The sequence below is a fragment of the Eptesicus fuscus genome, chromosome 18 (genome assembly GCF_027574615.1).
Source record: "Eptesicus fuscus isolate TK198812 chromosome 18, DD_ASM_mEF_20220401, whole genome shotgun sequence".
NCBI classification, from domain to species: domain Eukaryota; kingdom Metazoa; phylum Chordata; class Mammalia; order Chiroptera; family Vespertilionidae; genus Eptesicus; species Eptesicus fuscus.
In genome coordinates, this window is record NC_072490.1 from 36770386 (window position 1) to 36792735 (window position 22350).

The 22350-nt window shown below is 41.9% G+C and overlaps 1 protein-coding gene and 1 long non-coding RNA gene across 2 annotated transcripts in view; one reads left to right on the plus strand and one right to left on the minus strand.

Annotated features, from left to right (window-relative positions):
* The window catches only part of SEC13 (SEC13 homolog, nuclear pore and COPII coat complex component), a 39770-nt gene extending 18171 nt beyond the window's left edge, over positions 1-21599 (plus strand). Inside the window, exons 4-9 of the mRNA XM_008152034.3 lie at positions 389-540; positions 1003-1136; positions 16985-17118; positions 17760-17883; positions 18531-18677; positions 21188-21599. Coding sequence (XP_008150256.1) covers positions 389-540; positions 1003-1136; positions 16985-17118; positions 17760-17883; positions 18531-18677; positions 21188-21301 — 805 coding nt within the window. The 3' untranslated portion in view covers positions 21302-21599. The remainder of the gene's footprint in view (positions 1-388; positions 541-1002; positions 1137-16984; positions 17119-17759; positions 17884-18530; positions 18678-21187) is intronic.
* LOC114226772 (uncharacterized) lies at positions 14080-21254 on the minus strand. Its single transcript, XR_003612879.2, has 3 exons — positions 21166-21254; positions 20698-20894; positions 14080-14499 (listed from the first exon to the last, which is right to left on the minus strand). It is a non-coding gene; the product is annotated as an uncharacterized LOC114226772 (long non-coding RNA).
* Positions 21600-22350: the final 751 nt, after the last annotated feature.

Consider the following 22350-nt stretch of genomic DNA (forward strand, 5'->3'; position numbering starts at 1 on the left):
ACGTACCTCAATTGTAGGCTCGATCTCTGGCCCTGGTTAGGGAGTGTATGCAGAGGCAACCAATCGATGTGTCTCTCTCACATTGATATTTCTCTCTCTGTCTCTCCCTCTCCTTTCCACTCTCTAAAAATCAACGGAAAAATATCCTCGAGTGAGGATTAACGACAACAAAAAAAAGTGTCTCTGGGCCTCAAGGTCCTCACTGCTCAACGAAGTTCCCTTTTGACAGTGACATTCTATGTCTCCCTTTTGAAATTCTTAGGCAGTTCTGTCCTGAGACACTCTGCCTGCCAAGGAAGCCATTTAGTTCTGTCCACAGAAGGGGCTGGCAGAGCCCTGTGGGTTCCTGTGGCCCATCTGAGCAGCCTCTGACCCTCTCCCCTTGCAGTCATGAAGGACCAGTGTGGCAAGTGGCCTGGGCCCACCCCATGTATGGCAATATCCTGGCATCCTGCTCCTATGACCGGAAAGTCATTATCTGGAAAGAGGAAAACGGCACCTGGGAGAAGACGCACGAGCACACAGGACACGACTCCTCAGGTACACTGAGTGCGGCCGGAGAAGGTGGGTGGGTGGTCCTTGGGTGTGAGAGAGGCCTCTGTTCTGGCTAGTGCTCTGATTCTTTTCCCCTTGTGATGATGATGCTTGTTTATCCCTTGGGTTTGGTTGGCTTTTTTGCTGGTTGTCCACATGGGAGATTAGGCCCTAAGAAGACTTAAAGCCAGTCCAAAGCAAAATGAGAAAAGCAAAGATAATACAGTTTTTTAAGGTTTATTCATTTTAAGTACTGGCCTTTATTCTCAGATAATTGTCCAGCCTACTTTTTGTTAATGTAGACATTTGTTTAGGAAATGATGTTAGCAGATGGTGGGTTTTAAATTTCTTCAGTTGACTAAATTACAATTTCCCTCTGGTGGTCCCTGCAATTTTTTTTAGAAATTTAGTAAAATGGTAAATCTGGAAAATCAAAGTTTGCTCACTGTGCCTCCCTCCTTCCTGCAGTAAATTCTGTGTGCTGGGCCCCCCATGACTACGGCCTAATCCTGGCCTGTGGGAGCTCAGATGGGGCCATCTCCCTGCTGACCTACACCGGGGAGGGCCAGTGGGACGTGAAGAAGATCAACAATGCTCACACTGTAAGTCTAGACCCTGCCTGCGTGCAGAGGGTAGCTCTGCTGACTTGCCCTGTGTCTCCTGTAGATCCCCTAGAGAGGGACAAGAGTAGTGTCACTGTTTTTCAGTGGGCCAGGGGAGGGGCTGCTGATCAGACACGCTTGGTAGAGCAGCTTTGAGCTTCTTTGCTGTGAAGCCAGACAAAGGCTGGGGTTAGCACTGGTTCCTCCTTGCAAGCTCCTAAGTTGGAGAAGACCAGGGCACTGGCAAGATAGCAGCAGCAGCAGCCTGCCTTCCTGCCACCTTTGCTGTGGATGTCAAGTTGACATGCCTTGTGGTCATTGGGACCCCCTGGAACTGAGTGGTGTTACAAAAGCATCATAGAAATTTAGTTTTCTGTACTTCTAGTCATTGGACATTAAGGTTGAAATAGTCAAGAAAACACTGTGGACATTGGGGGTGAGCAGGGAGGAAGCGGGGGATTCATATTTCTTGAGCACCTACTGTGTGTCATGTAACTCACGAATGTTTATGAACAAAAGAAGCTAACAAATTTGCAAGGCACGCAGTCCTGGTCCAATTTTATGTTGAGGCAAGTGAGGCTCAGAAAAAGTAAGTGACTGAGAGAAGGCACTGTGCCAAAGTTAGAACCCTAGAATCTGCCTGCCTTCTCTCTACTCAGCATTTATAGCTTTGATGCTCCCAAACAGTTCTGAAATCTACCCAGATGGAAACTTAAAGTCAATTTCCCCCAATTCATGGATCCACAACCTGCCCACCCTCAAGACCCTAGGAACTTGTCTCAGAGTCTTATTACTTGGGGACTTCTGATCCCCATCTGCTGACTAATTTGCAAAAATGAATAGGTTGAGGGGCTTCTGGCAAGATATTGGGAAGGAGCATCATAGTTTTTCAATCTTTCTACATCTCTACATAAAACCAGCAGAACAACTAGGTAGCAAAACCAAAACTTCATGAACAACACAACAAAACTGGGTAACAAGCTATTTCCACAAATTTAAATGTTAGTGCAGAGGAATCCACCACCAACAATCCCTACATAGTATTGGTATCTGAACAGGAGGAGAAAGAAAGCAATGGGGTGCCTTCTAAAATAGCTAACACGTATTCACTGCAAAGCATAGCTGGCAGGTGTGAGGTGATAGCTCATTGTAGTTTTAATTTATATCTCTGATGAGTAGTGATGTTGAGCATTTTTTCATATGTCTATTGGCCATGTATGTCCTTAGAGAAGTGTCTAGTCAGGTCCTTTGCCTATTTTTTTTTTTAACTGTAGTATAATTGAATGAGTGAAAACTTCCAAGAATGAGAATAAAGATGTTTTTCATTTTTATTGGATTGTTTGCTTCCTAGTGTTCAGTAATATAAACTTTGTGTATTTTGGAAATTAACCCCTTATCAGATGTATCATGGTGAATATGTTCTCCCATATAGTAGGTAGGTTCCCTTTTCATTTTGTTGGTTCCATTTTTAACTTTTTTTTTTCATGGATTTATTTTTTTTAATAAATCTTTATTGTTCAGATTATTACAATTGTTCCTCTTTTTTCCCCCCATAGCTCCCTTCCACCCTCTGCCCCTTACCCTCCCCCCCACTGTCCTCATCCATAGGTGTACAATTTTTGTCCAGTCTCTTCCTGCACCCCCCACACCCTTTTCCCCCCGAGAATTGTCAGTCCACTCCCTTTCTATGCCCCTGATTCTATTATATTCATCAGTTTATTCTGTTCATCAGATTTTTTAGTCACTTGATTTTTAGATTCACTTGTTGATAGATATGTATTTGTTGTTCATAATTTTTATCTTGACCTTTTTTCTTCTTCTTCCTCTTCTTAAAGAATACCTTTCAGCATTTCATATAATACTGGCTTGGCGGTGATGAACTCCTTTAGCTTTTTCTTATCTGTGAAGCTCTTTATCTGACCTTCAATTCTGAATGATAGCTTTGCTGGGTAGAGTAATCTTGGTTGTAGGTTCTTGCTATTCATCACTTTGAATATTTCTTGCCACTCCCGTCTGGCCTGCATAGTTTCTGTTGAGAAATCAGCTGACAGTCGTATGGGTGCTCCCTTGTAGGTAACTGTTTTTCTCTTGCTGCTTTTAATATTCTCTCTTTGTCTTTTGCTCTTGGCATTTTAATTATGATGTGTCTTGCTGTGGTCCTCTTTGGATTCCTTTTGTTTGGGGTTCTCTGCGCTTCCTGGACTTGTAAGTCTGTTTCTTTCATCAGGTGGGGGAAGTTTTCTGTCATTATTTCTTCAAATAGGTTTTCAGTATCTCGCTCTCTTCTGGCACCCCCATAGTTTGGATGTTGGTACGCTTGAAGTTGTCCCAGAGGCTCCTTACACTATCTTCATATTTTTGGATTCTTTTTGCTTTTTGCTTTTCCGGTTGGGTGTTTTTTGCTTTTTTGTATTTCAAATCTTTGACTTGATTCTTGCGATCCTCTAGTCTGCTGTTGGATCTCTGTATATTATTTTTTATTTCAGTCAGTGTATGCTTAATTTCTAGTTGGTCCTTTTTCATATCCTCAAGGGTCTTGCTAAATTTATCGGCCTTTTCTAGAAAATTCTTGAAAAACCTTATAACCGTGGTTTTGAACTCTATATCCAGTCATTTGCTTTCCTCCATTTCTTTCATTTGTGACCTGTTTCTTTGTCTCTGCATTTAGGCTGCTTCCCTGAGTTGATAGAGTGGCTTTGTATGCTAGGTGTCCTATAGGGCCCAGTGGCTCAGCCTCTCCAGTTATCTGAGGTGGACACTTTTGGTGCAGCCCTTTGTGGGCTGTGTGCACAGTCTTGTTGTAGTTAAGCCTTGATTGTTGTTGGTATCACTGGGAGGAATTGACCTCCAGGTCAATTGGCTCTGAGGATCAGCTGTGTCTACGATGGGAGAACTTCTGTGCTGGAGACACCCTTATGAGGCAAGACTTACTTCAGTGGGGCTTTGGTGCTCACTGAGTCTGCCCCCTGAGTGTGTCCCTTATGGATATGAGGAGTTGTAATCTGGATGGTCCTACTCTGACCCCTGGTACACTGGCTCTTGGATCTCCAAGGAGGTGCTAATTTAGCCTCTGCCTGAGGCCACCCAGCAGGAGCTATGGAGAGATCTGCAGATTCCTCTTCTTTGTTTGGGTTTTGGAGGTGCCCAGATGAGGCCCAGCTGTGAAGCAATGCAAGCTGCTGTGGGGCCTTGGGCCATCTTTTGGATGTTCTGGGTCTCTCTGACTCAGCTACAGTTTGTTGGGTAAGTTTAGATTTCAAAGGACCAGGCAATTCATATGCAAAAGCCTCTGCACACAGCTTGGATGGGGCAGAGTCTCAGGGTGGAGCAAACAGCAATGGCTTCCCGTCAGCCCTGCCCTAAGAGGCCCCGGGTCTCAGTGTCCCTTGGTAATTGCTGCAAGCACCTCTGAGAGAAAGCCGCCCTCGAGTTCTGGCCCGATGCCAGACAGTCCAGTTTCTCCCCGTATGAGTCTGGGTCCCAGAGTCTCGCCCGGAACTGGAGTTCAGAGCAGTTAGGAGCTTGTGTCTCCCTCCAAATTGAAACAGCCAGCCGCCTACTCAGTTGCCAGCCCTCTCCACGCGCGGGCCTCCGTACCTCTGCACTTTACTTCTGCAGCTCCTCTGATTCTCAGTGTGCTTTTCTCTTCCCTTCTAGTTGTAGAATTTCCACTTAGCCAGCCTTCCTTTGGTTCTGGATGATGTCCGTTTTGTCTTTTAGTTGCAGTTTTGAAGTTGTTGTGTGAGGCAGCAAGTTCAGGTGTTTGCCTATGCCGCCATCTTGGTTTCTTCCCATTTTTAACTTTTTGAGGAAACGCCACACTGTTTTCCACAATGGCTGCACCAGTCTGCATTCCCACCCACAGTGAAGGAGAGTTCCTTTTTCTCTGCATCCTCTCCAGCACTTGTCATTTGTTAATTTGTTGATGATAGCCATTCTGACAGGTGTGAGGTGGTACCTCATTGTTGTTTTGATTTGCATCTCTTGGATGATTAGTGACTTTGAGCATGTTTTCATATGTCTCTTGGCTTTCTGAATGTCCTCTTTCGGAAAGTGCCTATTTAGGTCCTTTGCCCATTTTTTTATTGGATCATTTATCTTCCTTTTATTAAGTTGTATGAGTTCCCTGTAAACGTTGGAGATTAAACCCTTATCAGAGATAACATTGGCAATATGTTCTCCCATGCAGTGGGCTTTCTTGTTGTTTTGTTGATGGTTTCTTTTGCTGTGCAGAAGATTTTTATTTTGATGTAGTCCCATTTGTTTATTTTCTCCTTAGGCTCTCTTGCCCTAGGATCTGTGTCTGTAAAGATATTGCAACGACATATGTCTGCTATTTTGCTGCCTATGGAATCTTGTAGGATTTTTATGGTTTCCCATCTTACATTCAAGTCCTTTATCCATTTTGAGTTTGTTTTTGTGTATGGTCTAAGTTGGTGATCTAGTTTCATTTTTTTGCATGTATCTGACCAAATTTCCCAGCACCATTTATTAAAGAGACTGTTTGACTCCATAGTATGCTCTTTCCTCCTTTGTCAAATATTAATTGAGTATAATGGCTTGTGTCAATTTCTGGGTCCTCTATTCTGTTCCATTGGTCTGTATGTCTGTTCTTGTGCCAGTACCAGGCAGTTTTGAGAACTTTGGCTTGGTAATATAGTTTGATGTCTGGTATTGTGATACCTCCAACTTTCTTCTTCTTTCTCAGGATAGCTGTGGCTATTCAGGGTCTATTTTTATTCCAGATGAATTTTTGGAGAGTTTGTTCTAGATCTTTGAAATATGCCATTGGTATTTTAATAGGTATTACATTGAATCTATAGATTGCTTTAGGTAGTATGGACATTTTAATGATGTTGATTCTACCAATGCATGAACATGGTATGTTCTTCCATTTGTTTATGTCTTCCTCTATCTCTTTTTTCAATAACCTGTAGTTTTCCAAGTACAGGTCTTTTACGTCCTTGGTTAAGTTTATTGCTAGGTATCTTAATTTTTTTGGTGCAATGGTAAATGGGATTGTTTTTTTCATTTCTTTTTCTGTGAGTTCATTATTGGTGTATAAAAAGGCCATAGATTTCTTGGTGTTAATTTTGTATCCTGCTACATTGCCAAATTCATTTATTAGGTCTAGTAGTTTTTTTATGGAGTCTTTGGGGTTTTCTATGTATAGTATCATGTCATCTGCAAATAAGGACAGTTTTACTTCTTCTTTTCCAATTTAGATGCCTTTTATTTCTTCTTCTTATCTGATTGCTATGGCTAGTACTTCTAGTGCTATGTCAAACAGGAGTGGTGAAAGTGGGCATCCCTGTCTTGTTCCTGTTCTTCGGGGAAATGGGTTTAGTTTTTGCCCATTGAGTATGATGTTGGCTGTAGGTTTGTCATATAGGGCTTTTATTATGTTGAGGTATGATCCCTCTATTCCCACTTTGCTGAGAGTTTTTATCAAGAAAGGGTGTTGGATTTTTGTCAAATGCTTTTTCTGCATCAATTGATGTGATTATGTGATTTTTGTCTCTCAGTTTGTTTATGTGATGTATCACATTTATTTACGGATATTGTACCATCCAAATCCCCAGAATAAATCCCACTTGGTCATGGTGTATAATCTTTCTAATGTATTGCTGAATCCAATTTGCTAGAATTTTGTTGAGGATTTTAGCATCTATGTTCATCAAGGATATTGTCCTGTAGTTCTCTTTTTTTGTGGTGTCTTTATCTGGTTTTGGGATTAGGGTAATGCTGGCTTCATAGAAAGAGCTTGGAAGGGTGCCTTCCTCTTGAATTTTTTAGAATAGTCTGAGGAGGATAGGTTTTAGTTCTTCTTTGAATGCTTGGTAGAACTCCCCTGTAAAGCCATCCTGACCAGGGCTTTTGTTTGCTGGAAGATTTTTGATTGCTGTTTCCATTTCTTCAGTAGTTATTGGCCTATTCAGGGTTTTTTTTATTCTTCTTGGTTGAATTTTGAGAGTTTGTATTTTTCTAGGAATATGTCCATTTCTTCAAGGTTGACCAGTTTGTTGGAATAGAGTTGTTCATAGTATGTTTTCATAATCGTTTGTATTTCTGTGGGATTGGTTGTTATTTCACCTCTTTCATTTCTGATTTTATTTGGGCCCTCTCTCTTTGATTCTTGGTGAGCCTGGCTAGAGGTTCATCAATCTTGTTTATCCTTTTCAAAGAACCAGCTCTTGGTTTTGTTGATCTTTTGTGTTTTGTTTTTGTTTTTTGTTTTCTTGGTCTCTATTTCATTTATCTCCGCTCTGATCTTTATTATTTCCTTCCTTCTGCTTATGCTGGGCTTTTCTTGTTGCTCTCTTACTAACTCTTTGAGTTGTAGGGTTAGGTAACTTATTACCATTGTTTCTTGTGTTTTTTGTTTTTTTTTTTGCAGTAGGCTTGTAGAGCTATGAACTTCCCTCTCAAGAATGCTTTCGCTGTGTCCCATAGATTTTGGATTGTTGTGTTTTCATTGTCGTTTGTTGCCATGATGCTTTTTATTTCTTTGATCTCTCTGGTAACCCAGTCATTGTTTAATAGCATGCTATTTAGTCTCCAAGTGTTAGATATTTTTTATTGTTTTTTATTGTAGTTGATTTCTATTTTTATGCCATTGTGATCTGAGAAGATGCTTGATATGATTTCTATCTTCTTGAATTTGAAGAGACTTTGCCTCTGACCCAATATATGGTCTATCTTTGAAAATGACCCATGTGCACTTGAGAAGAATGTATATTCTGTGGCTTTGGGGTGAAATGTTCTGAAGATGTCAATTAATTCCATCTGGTCTAGTGAGTCATTTAGGATTGATGTTTCTTTGCTGATTTTTTGTTTAGAGGATTTGTCCAATGGTGATAGTGGGGTATTAAAGTCCCCTACTATGACTGTATTGCTGTCAATCTCTCCCTTGATAGCCTCCAGGAGTTTTTTTATGTATTTGGGTGCTCCTGTATTGCGTGCATATATGTTTACCAGAGTTATTTCTTCTTGTTGGATTGTTCCCTTTAGTATTATGAAGTGGCCTTCCTTATCTCTTGTTATGTCCTTCACTTTGAGATCTAATTTGTCAGATATAAGTATTGCTACCACAGCTTCTTTTCCATTTCTATTCGCCTGAAAAACCTTTTTCCATCCCTTCACCATCAGTCTGTGTGAGGTTTTTTTTCTGAGGTGGGTTTCCTGTAGACAGCAGATATATAGATCATGTTTTCTTATCCACTCAGCTACCCTATATCTTTTGATTGGGGCATTTAATCCATTTACATTTAAAGTTATTATTGATAAGTCCTTGTTTGTCGCCATTTTTATTCTTTACACCTGTGTTCCTTCTTTGCTTCCTATTTCTTCTTTTTACAGCAGACCCTTTAGCATTTCTTGCATTGCTGGTTTGGTGGTAATAAACTCCCTTAGTCCTTTTTTGTCTGTGAAGCTCCTGATTTCCCCCTCAATTTTGATTGATAGCCTTGCTGGGTACAATATTCTTGGATTCAGACCCTTCCTTTGCATGACTTTGTATATTTCATTCCATTCCCCTTCTGTTGAGAAATCAGTCGCTAGTCTGATGGGGGATCCTTTGTAGGTAACTTTCTGTCTATCTCTGGCTGCTTTTAAGATTCTTACTTTGTCATTGGTGTTTGCCAATTTAATTATAATGTGCCTTGGCTGTCGGTCTTTTGGGGTTCATTTTGTTTGGGACTCTGTGAGCTTCTTGGATTTGTGTGAGTTTTTTCTTCCGTATATCAGGGAAGTTTTCTGTCCTTATTTCTTCAAACAGGTTTTCTATTCCTTGCTCAGTTTCCTCTCCTTCTGGCACCCCTGTTATGTGGATGTTGTTTCGTTTCGTGTTGTCCCAAAGTCCCTTAGGCTCTCCTCCTATTTTTTAAGTTTTTTTTCTAGATGCTGCTCTGCTTGGGTATTTTTTTCTACCTTGTCTTCTAGCTCGCTGATGCAGTCCTCTGCTTCTTCTAGTCTACTGTTGATTCTTTCTATTGAGTTCTTTATAGCAGCGATGTCATTTTTCATTTCTTCTTGGTTCTTCTTCATTTCCTCTTGGTTCTTACACATATTGTTGAATTTGTCTTCCATATTTTTCAGCGACCTTATGACCATTTCTCTGAATTCTTTTTCTGACATATTGCTTGCCTTCATTTCATTTACTTCCTTTTCTGGTGATGCCTCCTTTTCTTTCATATGCGGGCTGTTTCTTTGTCTCCCCATGATCTCTCTTCTCCGGGTACCTGGTTATGTAGCTCTCTCTCTCCTTTTCCTAGGTGAAACTGACCTTTCCATGAGAAGGTGCAGAGTGCATCTGATTCCACATAGACATGGAACCTGGTGTTCCTGGGTTCGCAGCTGTTCCCTGGGTGTTATGATTGTAGAGGCCCGGAATGTATAGTCTTCTAATAACAGCCACTCTCCCCTTCAAGATTGTGCAGTCTCCACGGCAGAGCCGGTTGCTCCGGGAGAGATTTCAGCAGCAGTGGAGGCTGCCTGGTCAGGGGAACCCGGTCCAGCAATCCCCAACAGTCCCTTGGAGTATAGCTGTCCCTCACCCACAAATATACACTCCCTATACGTCCATACACCTTTCGTTCTCTCACTCACACACTATCTTGCAGTCTGCCTTCCCGTCGGCAGCCATCTTCCTCCACCTTGTTGGTTTCTTTTGCTGTGTAGAAACTTTTTAGTTTGATGTAGTCTTATTTGTTTATTTTTTCCTTTGTTTCCCTTGCCCTAGAAGATATGTCAGTAAAATAAGGCTATGCCAGATGTCTGAGACTTATTGCTTATGTCTTCTAGGGTTTTTTTATATTTCATGACTTACATTTAAACCTTTTAATCATTTTGAGTTTATTCTTGTGTATGGTGTAAGTTGGTGGTCTAGTTTTATTTTTTGCATCCACCTGTCCAATTTTCCCCATACCATTTATTAAAGAGATTTTTTTTTTATTCCCTTGTATGCTCTTGCTTCCTTTGTCAACTATTAATTGTCCATAAAGGTGTAGGTTCTATTTCTGGGCTCTGTTTCTGTTCCATTGATCTATATGCCTGTTCTTATACCAATACCAGGCAGTTTTGATTACAGTGGCTTTGTAGTATAGTTTGATATTCAGTATTGTGATCCCTCCAACTTTGTTCTTTCTCAAGATTGTTGAGGTTATTCAAGGTCATTTTTTGGTTCCATATACATTTTTTGGAATACTTGTTCTAGATCTATGGAACATGTCCTTGATATTTTAATAGGAATTGCATTGAGTCTACAGATTGCCATGGGTAGTACGGACATTTTTATTATGTTAATTCTTCCAGTCCATGAACGCAGTATATACTTTCATTTGTTTGTATCTTCCTCTATTTATTTCTTCAATGTCCTGTAGTTTTCCCAGTACAGGTCTTTTACTGTCTTGGTTAAGCTTACTCCTAGGAACCTTCTTTTTTATGTTTTTGCTGCAGTAGTGAATGCGATTGTTTCCTTAGTTTCTCTTTCTGAGAGTTCATTATTGGTGTATAAAATGCCACCAATGCCTGTGTGGCTCAGTGGTTGAGTGTTGACCTCAGAACCAGTAGGTTGCAGTTCAATTTTCTGTCAGGGCACGTGCCTGGGTTTTGGGCTCTATTACCAGTGGGGGGCATGCAGGAGGCAGCCAATCAATGATTCTCTCTCATCTTTGATGTTCTATCTCTCTCCCTCTCCTTTCCTCTCCAAAATCAATAAAAATATTTTTTAAGTGCCACCAATTTCTGGGTGTTAATTTTGTATCCTGCTACTTTGCTAAATTCATTTATTAAATCTAGTAGTTTTTTGGTGGAGTTTAGGTTTTTTATGGACGATATCATGTCATCTGTGAATAATGACAGTTTTAGTTCCTCCTTTCCAGTTTGGATGCCTTTTATGGTTTCTTATCTGATTGCAGTGGCTAGGACTTCCATTACTATCCTATATAATATAAGGGTAATATGCAAATTGTCCCCTGGACTGGGAGTTTGACCAGGGGGGCGGGGCTGGCTGGCCAACCGCCCACGGCCCCTCCTCCCAACCAGCCAACCCCCTGCATCCCCTCCCTAGGCCGGCCAGCCCAATCACCCAATTAGGGCAGGCCGGCCAGCCCAATCACCCAATTAGGGCAGGCCGGCCAGACTCCACCCATGCACAAATTCGTGCACTGGGCCTCTAGTGTTGAATAAGAGTGGTGAAAGAGGACATCCCTGTCTTGTTCTTGATCTTAAAAGAAACACTTGGTTTGCTCATTGAATATGATGTTGGTTGTAGGTTTGTCAAAATGGCTTTTATTATGTTGAGGTATGATCCCTCTGTTCCCACTTTGCTGAGAGTTTTAATCATAAATGGCTGCTGGATTTTATCAAATGTTTTTTTCTGCATCTTTTGATGTGTTCACGTGATTTTTAGCTTTCATTTTATGTGATTATTCACATTTGCTGATTTGCAAATATTGTACCCTTGCAACCCCAGAGTAAATCCAACTTGATCATGGTGTATGATCTCTTTAATGTATTGCTGGATCCAATGTGCTAATATTTTGTTGAGGATCTTAGCATCTATGTTCATCAGAGATATTGGCCTATAATTCTTTCTTTATAGTGTCTTTACCTGGTTTTGGAATTAGGAAAATGTTGGGCTCGTAAAAAACGCTTGGAAGTCTTCCCCCCTCCTGAATTTTTTGAAACAGTTTGAAGAAGCTAGGTATTAGTTCTTCTTTGAATGTTTGGTAAAATTTGCCTGTGAAACCATCCCTTCCAGGACTTTTGTTTGCTGGGAGTTTTTTTTTATTACTGCTTCAGTTTCATTAGTTGTTATTGGTCTATTCATGTTTTCCTGATTCAGTTTTGTAAGATTGTATGTTTCTAGGAATTTATTCATTCATCTTTTCAAAGAACCAGCTCTTAGTTTCATTGTATTTTTGGTCTTTATTTTATAAATCCTTTCTGATCTTTATGTCCTTTCTTCTAACTTTTGACTTCATTTGTTTTTATTCTAGTACTTGTGATGTAAAGTTAGGTTGTTTGAATATTTTTGTGTCTTGAGGTAGACATTTATCACTAGAAGCTTCCCTCTTACAACTACTTTTTCTACATCCATAAACTGTGGTATACTGTATTCTGTTTGCATTGTTGTTAATCCTCACCTGAGACAAAAGGAAATTGCCCTGGATGGTGTGCTCAGTGGTTAGAGAAACATCAATGTGAGAGACGCACATCAATTGGTTGCCTCCCACCCACCACACACACACACACCACCACACACACACACACACACACACCAGGCCTAGGAGTCAAACCTGCAACCCAGGTGTGTGCCTTTGGCCAGGAATTGAGCCCATGACCCTTTGGTTTGTGGGCCAACACTCTAACTGCTGAACACACTGGCCAAGGCTGTTTCCATTTTCTCAAGTTATTTTTTTTTTCCTCTTTTAATTTCTTCATTGACCAATGGTTCAGTAGCATGATGTTTAATTTCCACATATTTGTGAACTTTCCAGTTTTCTCATCATTGATTTCTAGTTCATACCATTGTGGTTAGAAAAGATGTTGAACACGTTAAGCTCCCAGCCTGTTTTGTCTTCCGGACAGTGTCCGTCACCGGTGACTGACTGGGCACTTAATGTGTTAATAGGATTTCAATCTTCTTAAATTTGACTGGTTTCGTGGCCTAACATGTGGTAGGTCCTGGAAAATTTTCCATGTGCATTTGAGTTAAGTCTCTCTGATTGAACATGTTGTTTAAGGTTGATATTTTCTTACTGATTTTCTCTGGGTGATCTATCCATTGATGTATCACCCAGAGAAAATCAGATGTGGGGTATTAAAGTCTCCTACTATTATTATATTGTTTTCTATTTCTCCCTTTGGATCTGTTAATATTTGCTTATATATTTAGGTGTTTCTATGTTGGGTGCATAAATATTTACAAATATTATAAATATCTGTTGGGTTGACACCTTTATAATTATGTAATGCCCTTCTTTGTCTCTTATTACAGTCTTCATTTTAAAGTCTGTTTTGTCTAACATAAGTATAGGCATGTTATACCAAAGGGTCATGGGCTCAATTCCTGGCCAAGGGCACACACCTGGGTTGCAGGTGTGACCCCTCCCCCCCCAGCTTTTTTGTTTTCCATTTTTCCATCTCTTCACTTTCAGTCTGTATTTTAGATCTGAAATTACCCTGTCAGCAGCATATTCATGGCTTTTGGTTTTTTATGTATTCACCTATTCTTTTGTTGAATTTAGTCTGTTTACATTTAAAGTAATTGTTTATAGGTATGTGCTTATTGCCATTTATTGTTTTGTGGCTCTTTGTACTTCCTATGTTCCTTTCTTCTCTTGCTCTCCTCTTCGTTGTGGTTTGATGACTTTCTTTGGTGGCATGCTTGGATCCCTTTCTCATTATTATTTGTGTATATACTATAGGTTTTTGCTTTGTGGTTCACATGAGGCTTACATATAATAACCTATATATATAAGTCTGTTTTAAGTTGGTAGCTTAAGTTTAAATACATTCTAAAGCTCTACATTTTTACACTCTCCCCACCTGTGTTTTATGTTTTCAGTGTAACATTTCACATCTTTTATCTTTTGTATCCTTTAATTATTGAAGTGATAGTCATTTTTACTATTTTTATCTTTTAACCTTCATAGTAGCTAAGTGATTAGTTCACTAACGCTACTATATATTTGTTTACCTTTGCCTGTGAGATTATACTTTCATTAGTTTTCTTGTTACTAATTAGCACACTTTATTTCAGTTTAAAGAAGTCCCTTTAACTTTTTATAAGGCTGATTTAATCATGATGAACTCCTTTAGCTTTTGCTTGCCTAGAAAAAACTCTCTCCTTCGAATCTGAATAATAACTTTACCAGGTGGAATATTCTTAGTGTTAAGTTTTTTTCTTTCTGCACTTTGAAAGACGTGTTTGCTTATTTTTAACAAAGTTCTGTTTTTTATTGAATATGTTACAAAAGAAGTTTAGTCAAAAAGACCAGAGCCCGTGACATCATCAGACTCTTCAGAGTCTCCTTTCTTTGCTTCCACTTTCTCCTCCTCAGCTGGGGCAGGTCCACCAGCCCCTGCATGGCAGATGAGACTCCCAGTGTTGGCACTGGCCAGAGCCTTTGCAAACAAGCCTGGCCAGAAAGGTTCAGCATTTACTCCAGCTGCTTTGATGAGGGCATTGATCTTCTCCTCCATCACCGGCTCCACATCGTCATGCGGGAGAAGGGCCATCGTGCAGATAGTGGCTGGGTAGATGCAGCTCTGAGATGGAGGCCGTGGTGTGGTGCTAGTTGCCAGGTGAAGGGAGGGCCTCTAGCTTCCTTGGGAGGATGGAGCACCTTACCAGCAGCTGGGGAGAGAGAGATGTTTGTTATCCTGATTGTAGTGTTAGTTTTTCAGGGTATATCTATGTCAAAGTTCATCAAATTGTGTACTTTATGTGCAGTTAATGTCAGGTATACCTCAAAGCTGTTTTTAAACTTTTATTTTGGAGAATAAAAAGTTGTTAGTATACAAGAACTCAAGAATTACTGTTTTCATGAGCCCTTCTTGAGACAACCAATCGATGTGTGTCTACTAGAAAATAAGCTTCAGACAACAAAAATGACTAGAAAGACATTTATACACGCATACCTCGTTTTATTGCACTTCGCTGATATTGTGCTTTTTACAAATTAAAGGCAAGATTCCACCAGCAAAAAGATTACAGCTCACTTTATTTTGATACTTTATAGCAGTGGTCTGAACCACATCTGCAATATCTCCAAGGTATGCCTATATAAATACACAGTTTATGGTAGAGAACTAAGACTAAATGAGGGTTAGAAGGCAGAGTATAGGATGTATTGGCCATTGTGCTCTGCTAAGGCAGATAGAGTACAACTGTCAAAATGCTGTGGCAGCCCAGGCCTGTGTGTATCAGTGGTTAGAGTGTGGGTCCACACACTGAAGGGTTGCAGGTTCAATTCCCGGCCTCTATTGGGGCTCATGCAGGAGGCAACCAATCAGTGTTTCTCTCTCACATCGATGTTTCTCTCTATCTCTCTCTTTCTCGTTCTACCCCTCTCCCCTCCCTTTTACTCTTTCAAATGGAAAAAATATCCTCTGGTTAGATTTAACAAAAACAACAGTGTGGCACATGAGCAGCTGAAGATCCACATATTTTCATGTTGGTACCATTCACACACAAACACCTCCTCCCCACCCTCACGAAAATAAAAACAGGGAGAGCCCGGCCAGCGTGGCTCAGTGGTTGAGCATCAACCTATGAATCAGGAAGTCACTGTTCAGTTCCCAGTCAGGGCACATGCCCGGGTTGCAGGCTTGATCCCCAGTGTGGGCGTGCAGGAATAAGCTGATCAATGATTTTCTCTCATCATTGATGTTTCTCCCTCTCTGAAATCAATAAGGATATATTTTAAAAAAGAAAAAAGAACTAGAGGAGAATAGGAAGAACATTGCAAACACTTTATTAAAGATTTTAGTAATTATATTGGCAATATTATTCTAAGATAAATAATTATGTGGCAGTGAGCATACCTAGAACCAGATTATGGTCTTGGGTACAGCTTCTCACTAAAGGAAACCAGAACGCTTGAGGAAATATCAATTCCAGGTCTGAAGTAGGAAATGTACAAGATGAGCTTGTACATCTTGTCATACCAGATTGAAAAGAAATAAAGTGATATTTGACATACTAGTACTAGGATTACGTCAAAGGAGCCAACTTGGACAGGTTCACAGTGCCAAAAATGGGCAGTATGAGTGTCAAAAATGAGAATAATTGCAACGAACTGAACCTACCACATATGCTTAAATCCATGAGTTCATACATTTAAGAGAGAATCAATCATCTTTGGAGAAAGTTAGGGAACCAATTCTGAAAGAAGCATATTCTGCCTTTCCTATCTGATCTGTACCCCTGGGCAGCCAAATATTATGAGGGGAATTGCCCCTATCTAGGGTATTCCATGTAATGACAAAGAAATGAATTGCAGTATCACCATTTTGTAACGCTCAGTGAATTAAGAGAGGCCTAAATTATTGACAGGTTCTAACAACATAGAGACAAGCTGACATCATGTGCCTGCTGATGGAAGAATACACCACCACATGTTGTCTTGGCAAAGGGGTCAAACCTGAGTCTGATCCCATCATGGATCCAGCTCGCAATGTAGGAATTCAGAGGAACATGTTGAACTGAGTATGCAACAGCAAAACCCAGCCTGAGATGACACTGATTTCTTCAACAGAAAAATTATAAAGAATAAAAGGACCAGAGGAGGAAGCTATAAATTAGGAGATGTAAAAAACAGTAAAAAAAAAATTAGCAAAACTAAATTTTAGTGTCAGGATGCACATTTGGGTTACAAACTAAAACAAAAAGATTACAAGTCAGGATAATGGGTACTTATGGGGTGAAAGGGACTGTGATTCAAGTAGGACATGATGGCAGGGCTTTCGGGGTAAATTGCAGTCTTATTTCTTAACTTGGTGATGGTTACAAGAGTGCTTTAGAGTAATTCACTAAGCTATATATTTACTGTGTATGGTTTTCTGAATCTGCCCTTTCATATGTTTGAAAAACGTTCTGTTTCTTAAATTCCTGCGAGTCCCTAATTCTCACTTTAAATGCATATTGCTGAAAAATATACACCCTGGTAGGAATCCTTCAAGGAGAATTATGAGTGGCTAATCCTTAGTTCATCAAAACAGCTGTCCTACATAAGCCAGTCCTGAGGATTAGAGGGTAAATGAGCACCAGCCTTGGGTCTGCCAAAGCAGTGTTCTATTGCCAGGCAAAAGGGCAAAGTCACAAGTCCCCCTCCTTACAGATTGGCTGCAATGCCGTCAGCTGGGCCCCTGCTGTTGTACCTGGAAGCCTCATAGACCAGCCATCAGGACAGAAGCCCAACTACACCAAGAAATTTGCCTCAGGCGGCTGTGACAACCTCATCAAGCTGTGGAAGTAAGTGGGGTTCGTGGGCTTCTCAAGGGGACACTTCTTACCTTCTACTCTACCTCCCATGACAGCCACAGTTCACAAAAAAACAGGATCATCTTTCTTTTTTCCTCTTGCCCATAGAATACTAGTACTATTTTCAATGTCAGAGGACATCCTTTGAAAAACACACACCTCGCCCTAACTGGTTTGGCTCAGTGGATGGAGCGTCGGCCTGTGGACTGAAGGGTCCCAGGTTCGATTCTGGTCAAGGGCATGTACCTTGGTTGCGGGCACATCCCCTGTAGGAGGTGTGCAGGAGGCAGCTCATCGATGTTTCTAACTCTATCCCTCTCCCTTCCTCTCTGTAAAAAATCAATAAAAAAAGAAAACACACACACACACACACCTTGCTGTTAGCTGAAGCAGTTTCACTCTTTCCCTAATTCCTAGTCGCTAGAGCTGACGTGGCTATGGAAGAGCAGTGCATTTTAGCTGGTGAACTGGATAAAACTCTACAGACTCAACAAATGAAATCAGGAAGATGGAATAGCTTCTCAGCCCCTGTGGAGCTTACAATGTGGAGAAGGAATGTGATCACGTGCACAATAGAGGTGTGGGAAAGGCTCCTGGGCTGCCACCTGATTCTCTTCTGATCTCCCCTTTAGGGAGGAAGAGGACGGCCAGTGGAAGGAGGAACAGAAGCTGGAAGCACACAGTGACTGGGTTCGAGACGTGGCCTGGGCCCCTTCCATTGGTCTACCCACCAGCACCATCGCCAGCTGTTCCCAGGTCAGCTCAGACCCAGGAGGGCATCCCGTGTTACTTAATCTCTGAGTGAGTGCCATCAGCCCTTACAGTCCCCTAGAAGAGAGTCCTTGAAAGGTGAGAGCAGGGCAACAAGTACCCTTGGGCCGTGCAGATAGCAGAGCGGTGGAGCAGGTCATCACACAGTGAACTCTTGAACTGAAGCCACAAGTGGCTTTGCCTCCACTGAGCCAAGAGCAGGACCAGCTTCCCCTGCTGAACCTTGTGTGAGTAGAGAATGGAAGTGCTCAGGTACAATCCTGAGATTGTTCCCAAACAAGGACCAGGGCAATGGGAAAGTCTTAAGACCTTGGGCTCATCTACTACCCACTCCCCAGGCAGATCACAAAATTAAGACCAAGGACAAGCCTTTAATTATTGGCTACCAACACCCCAGGCAAGAATTAAGCCAGGCCTTTTATAAATATCATTTGTGCCTGTTTTGTTTGGTCCTATTTTTGAGAGGGTTTTTGTTGTGTGTTTTTCTCCCTTCTTATTCTCTGAACTTGGTTTTTAGGCAGCCAGACCCATTCAGTTGAGAAAGTATAGACAGAGCAGAGGGAACTGAAACAGGAAAGTGACTTTGAAGACATGAAAACTGCCCCCATCTTCTGACTCTCCTGTCTTCCCAGGATGGTCGTGTATTCATCTGGACCTGTGACGATGCCTCAAGCAATACGTGGTCTCCCAAACTACTGCACAAATTCAATGATGTTGTGTGGCACGTGAGCTGGTCCATCACAGCCAACATCCTGGCCGTCTCGGGTGGAGATAATAAGGTACACGGCATTTCCATGACCTGGGGACAGGGCTCCATTTGTCTTTGCCCACGGGAAAATGTAGTTAATGAGGCCTGCATTTTGAGCACGTGTCCTAATCATATCCTTAAATCTTATTGCCCTTTAAGAGGTAGTATGAAAAAAAAAAAGGTTTATATAAGGATGTTAACTTCTGCATATTTTATTACTGTTTAATTCCAATTTTCTTAAAAGATATTTCTAGCCCGCCAATGTGGCTCAGTGGTTGATCATCGACTTAGGAACCAGGAGGTCATGGTTCAATTGCCAGTCAAGGCCCATGCCCAGGTTGTGGGCTCGATCCCCAGTGTGGGACGTGCAGGAGGCAGCCAATTGATGATTCTCTCTCATCATGAATTATCCCTTTGTCCAGCATATCTATGTCATTATCATAGTGACTATTGTGATAGCACAGTGCTTATTTCAAGTAACCCTTTTTGTACTTAATGGCCCCAAAGCACAAGAGTAGTGATGCTGGCAATTCACATATGCCAAAAAGAAGCCATAACGTGCTTCCTTTAAATAAAGGGTGAGTATAGTACAATAACTGAAAAAGAGACCATATTACATAACTTTTATTATAGTATACTGTTTACAATTGTTCTATTTTATTATTGTTACTCTCTTACTGTGCCTCGTTTATAAATTAACTTTGTTGTAGGTATATATGTGTAGGGTTCAGTACTACTATCCACGTTTCAGGCATCCACTGGGGGAGTCATGGAACATACCCCTTGTGGATGGGGGGGGGGCTACTCTATTGGTTTTGTGTGGTGGTGGTTTCATTAGGTCCCATAATTCCTGTAGGCTTTCTATACTCTGCTTTTTTCTTGTTCTTCTGGATACTTTCAACTGTCCTATCTTCAGATCATAGTTCTTTCTTGTACATTGTTGAGGCTGCTTTTGAATTCTTAAGCTCTAGGATTTGAGTTTTTTGATGTTTTCTGTTGCTTTGCCAAAGTTCGTGTAATTCATGCATTGTTTTAACTAATCTCATTTAGTTATGTATTCTTGTAGTTCACTAAACTTCTCAAAACGATTATTCTGAATTATCTGATAGTTCATAGGCCTCCACTTCTTTAGTATCAGGTACTAGAGCTTGATTAGTTTCCTTTGGTGGTGTCCTGTTTACCTGGTTTCTCATGATCCTTGGTATCTGCACGCTGGAATAAGTGGTCTCCTCTTCCAGACTTCACAGGTTCACTTTGGCAGAGACAGTTCAGTTTGGGTTTCTGGACGTGTCGGTAATATCTTTGGACAGATGGGATCCTAATAGCAAAGATAGACCCTTTGCTGTTAGGGTATGTCTTTGGGTGAGGCAGTTGTTTGAGCTCTGAGGTGGGGGATGCAGGGTGTGCCATTGGCTGAGAACAGCTAGATATGATTGCTGGCTGGTTTCCTGCCCGAGTGAGTCTATAGAATGAGCTTCACGGTTGCCTGGTCAGGACTGAGTATTCTACTCAATAGTAGGTGGGGCCGTGAATTAGCTTCCCTGCTTTGGTGGGACAGCACCCAGAGCTCACTTGGGGACCCCAATCAGGCAAGAGTGTACTGAATATCTTGGTCAAGTGAGGTCACTTGTTTTGCTCTGGAGACAGGAACAGCCATAGTCAGAAGCAGGGCTGTTTGAGGGGATACACCGCTTCGCATGTGCTCTGGGAAGGGTCCCTGGTCTGAAGGCTGTTTTCAGCAGTGAGTGTAGTTACAAATTAGTTTCTTTCCTGGGCTTAGCAGGAAAAGCAGCTCTAAGGCCACTAATGTTCCTTATGGCTTTGACTCAAGCCAGTCCATGCCCCAACGGATTGCATGGACGAACAGGGCCACTGGCTTTGCTCTGGAGGTAATCAGCTCTGCCTGCCCACCTTCCTCTCAGCTACACAGTTGGTGGGACAGGTGGATTCGAGGTATTCTTGCCGGCTCTTCCTGCAGCAGGTAGGGCTGTGACTTACAAAAGTGGGCAAAACTCTTGTTTGGGGACCGGAATTGGGCGATCTGCACTCACCAAGTTCCCTGGTCAGACTGTTCCCTGGGACTGGTTGGATTCTGCAGGTAGGAACTAGGTCTGCGAAGATCTGAGTGTTGGAAGCCCCTTCGCCGTCAGATTCCCAGTGGTTGACCCCACAGGTTCACCTCCAATCCCCTCTTGTGGTGCTGGGTGTCATCCTAGCGCTCGCTTCCCTCCGGAAGAACCGCACCTGCCTGAGGGAGAGTGGTGCAGTTAGCATGTGGCCATCCCTCTTACCGTTCTAAGGCATTCGGCCTGGCCTCACTCCCTCCCCTGTTCTAGGACTCTTAGTGGTGTCTTGTCCATGAATAGTTGTTCTTTCAAGGGGGAATGAAATCATGTCGCCTCCTTTGTGCAGATTGGTCCTCTGTTTACCCGCATGGCTGTGAGCCATGGTTCTTTACAGGAATTCTGGCCCTCATTCAGGGGTCCAGTGAGATGAGAGCAGCAGGAAGGGGTGCTGACCTGTGTGTGTGCTGGCTTGCAGGTAACCCTGTGGAAGGAGTCAGTCGACGGGCAGTGGGTGTGCATCAGTGATGTCAACAAGGGCCAGGGTTCCGTGTCTGCTTCAGTCACAGAGGGCCAGCAGAATGAGCAGTGACAAGACCGACGGGGCCCAGCTCCCCACCTGCCAATTCCTGGACCAACATACCCAGCGGCGGAAAGGAAGCGCTCCAAGATTATTTTCCCAGGAATAGTTAAAACTGCAACGAGATTGATCATCTGCCTTAACATGTTTGATATGGTTTGTAATTTACAAAGCACTCATGAGGGGAAAACTACAAATGATCTATTATTTAAAAATATTTTTTTGGCCATTTTTATGTACCTTTTGGGTTCAGGCATTATTTGGGAGTTTTTGTTTCCAAAGTAATTAAACATGTTTATAATTCTCCCTACATTATCCTCCCTAAAAAAGTTCATTTTGACTCTTGTTGGTCTGTCACAGTGTGAGCATCCTTGTGATTCAGTTTATACAGACGGTACCATACAAAGGAGTGCTAGACTTGGTCTTCAGTTATGGGGACTGTAACCCTGGCTCTGTGTGCACATCCTCTTCTGTAGAATGAGACTAATAAAGTCTGCCCTACAGAATGGTTGCAAGACTCAAATGAGCTAATATGTGGGTGATCCACAAAATGCCATGTAAGTGCAGGACAGTACTAACCAAGTATCAATATAGTTAAGAGACTGGCCGGAAGGGAGGGCACCATTCGTTCAGTTTATTGACCCTGTCAGTGATAGGAGGGGCCTGTGATGGAGACCATGGTTCTGGTCTAAATTGATCCTGAGCCAACGATCACCTCTCATCAGAGGCCCTGGGACCCTCGCCTGAATCAGCAGTCACAACAATAGCTCCCATTTCCTGAGACCTGCTGTGAGCTGGCAGTACATTTGGCTCTTTCACACATTAAGCAGCACAACAAACTGGGTATTTACTGAGGAACTGGCACAGAATTGACACTGCCAGGTTGTTAAAGCCAGTACTCTCAATGTAGAATGAGGGGGCTCCTCAACTGTTATCTAGGGGTGGTGATCACAGTAGTTTGATATGAATGCACTTAGACAAAACGTCAAGCCACTCACCTCAAGAGGCTGACACAGCACAGGTAAGTGTGGGTCCCTATTCTTCTGTTTCTCTTCCTGCGT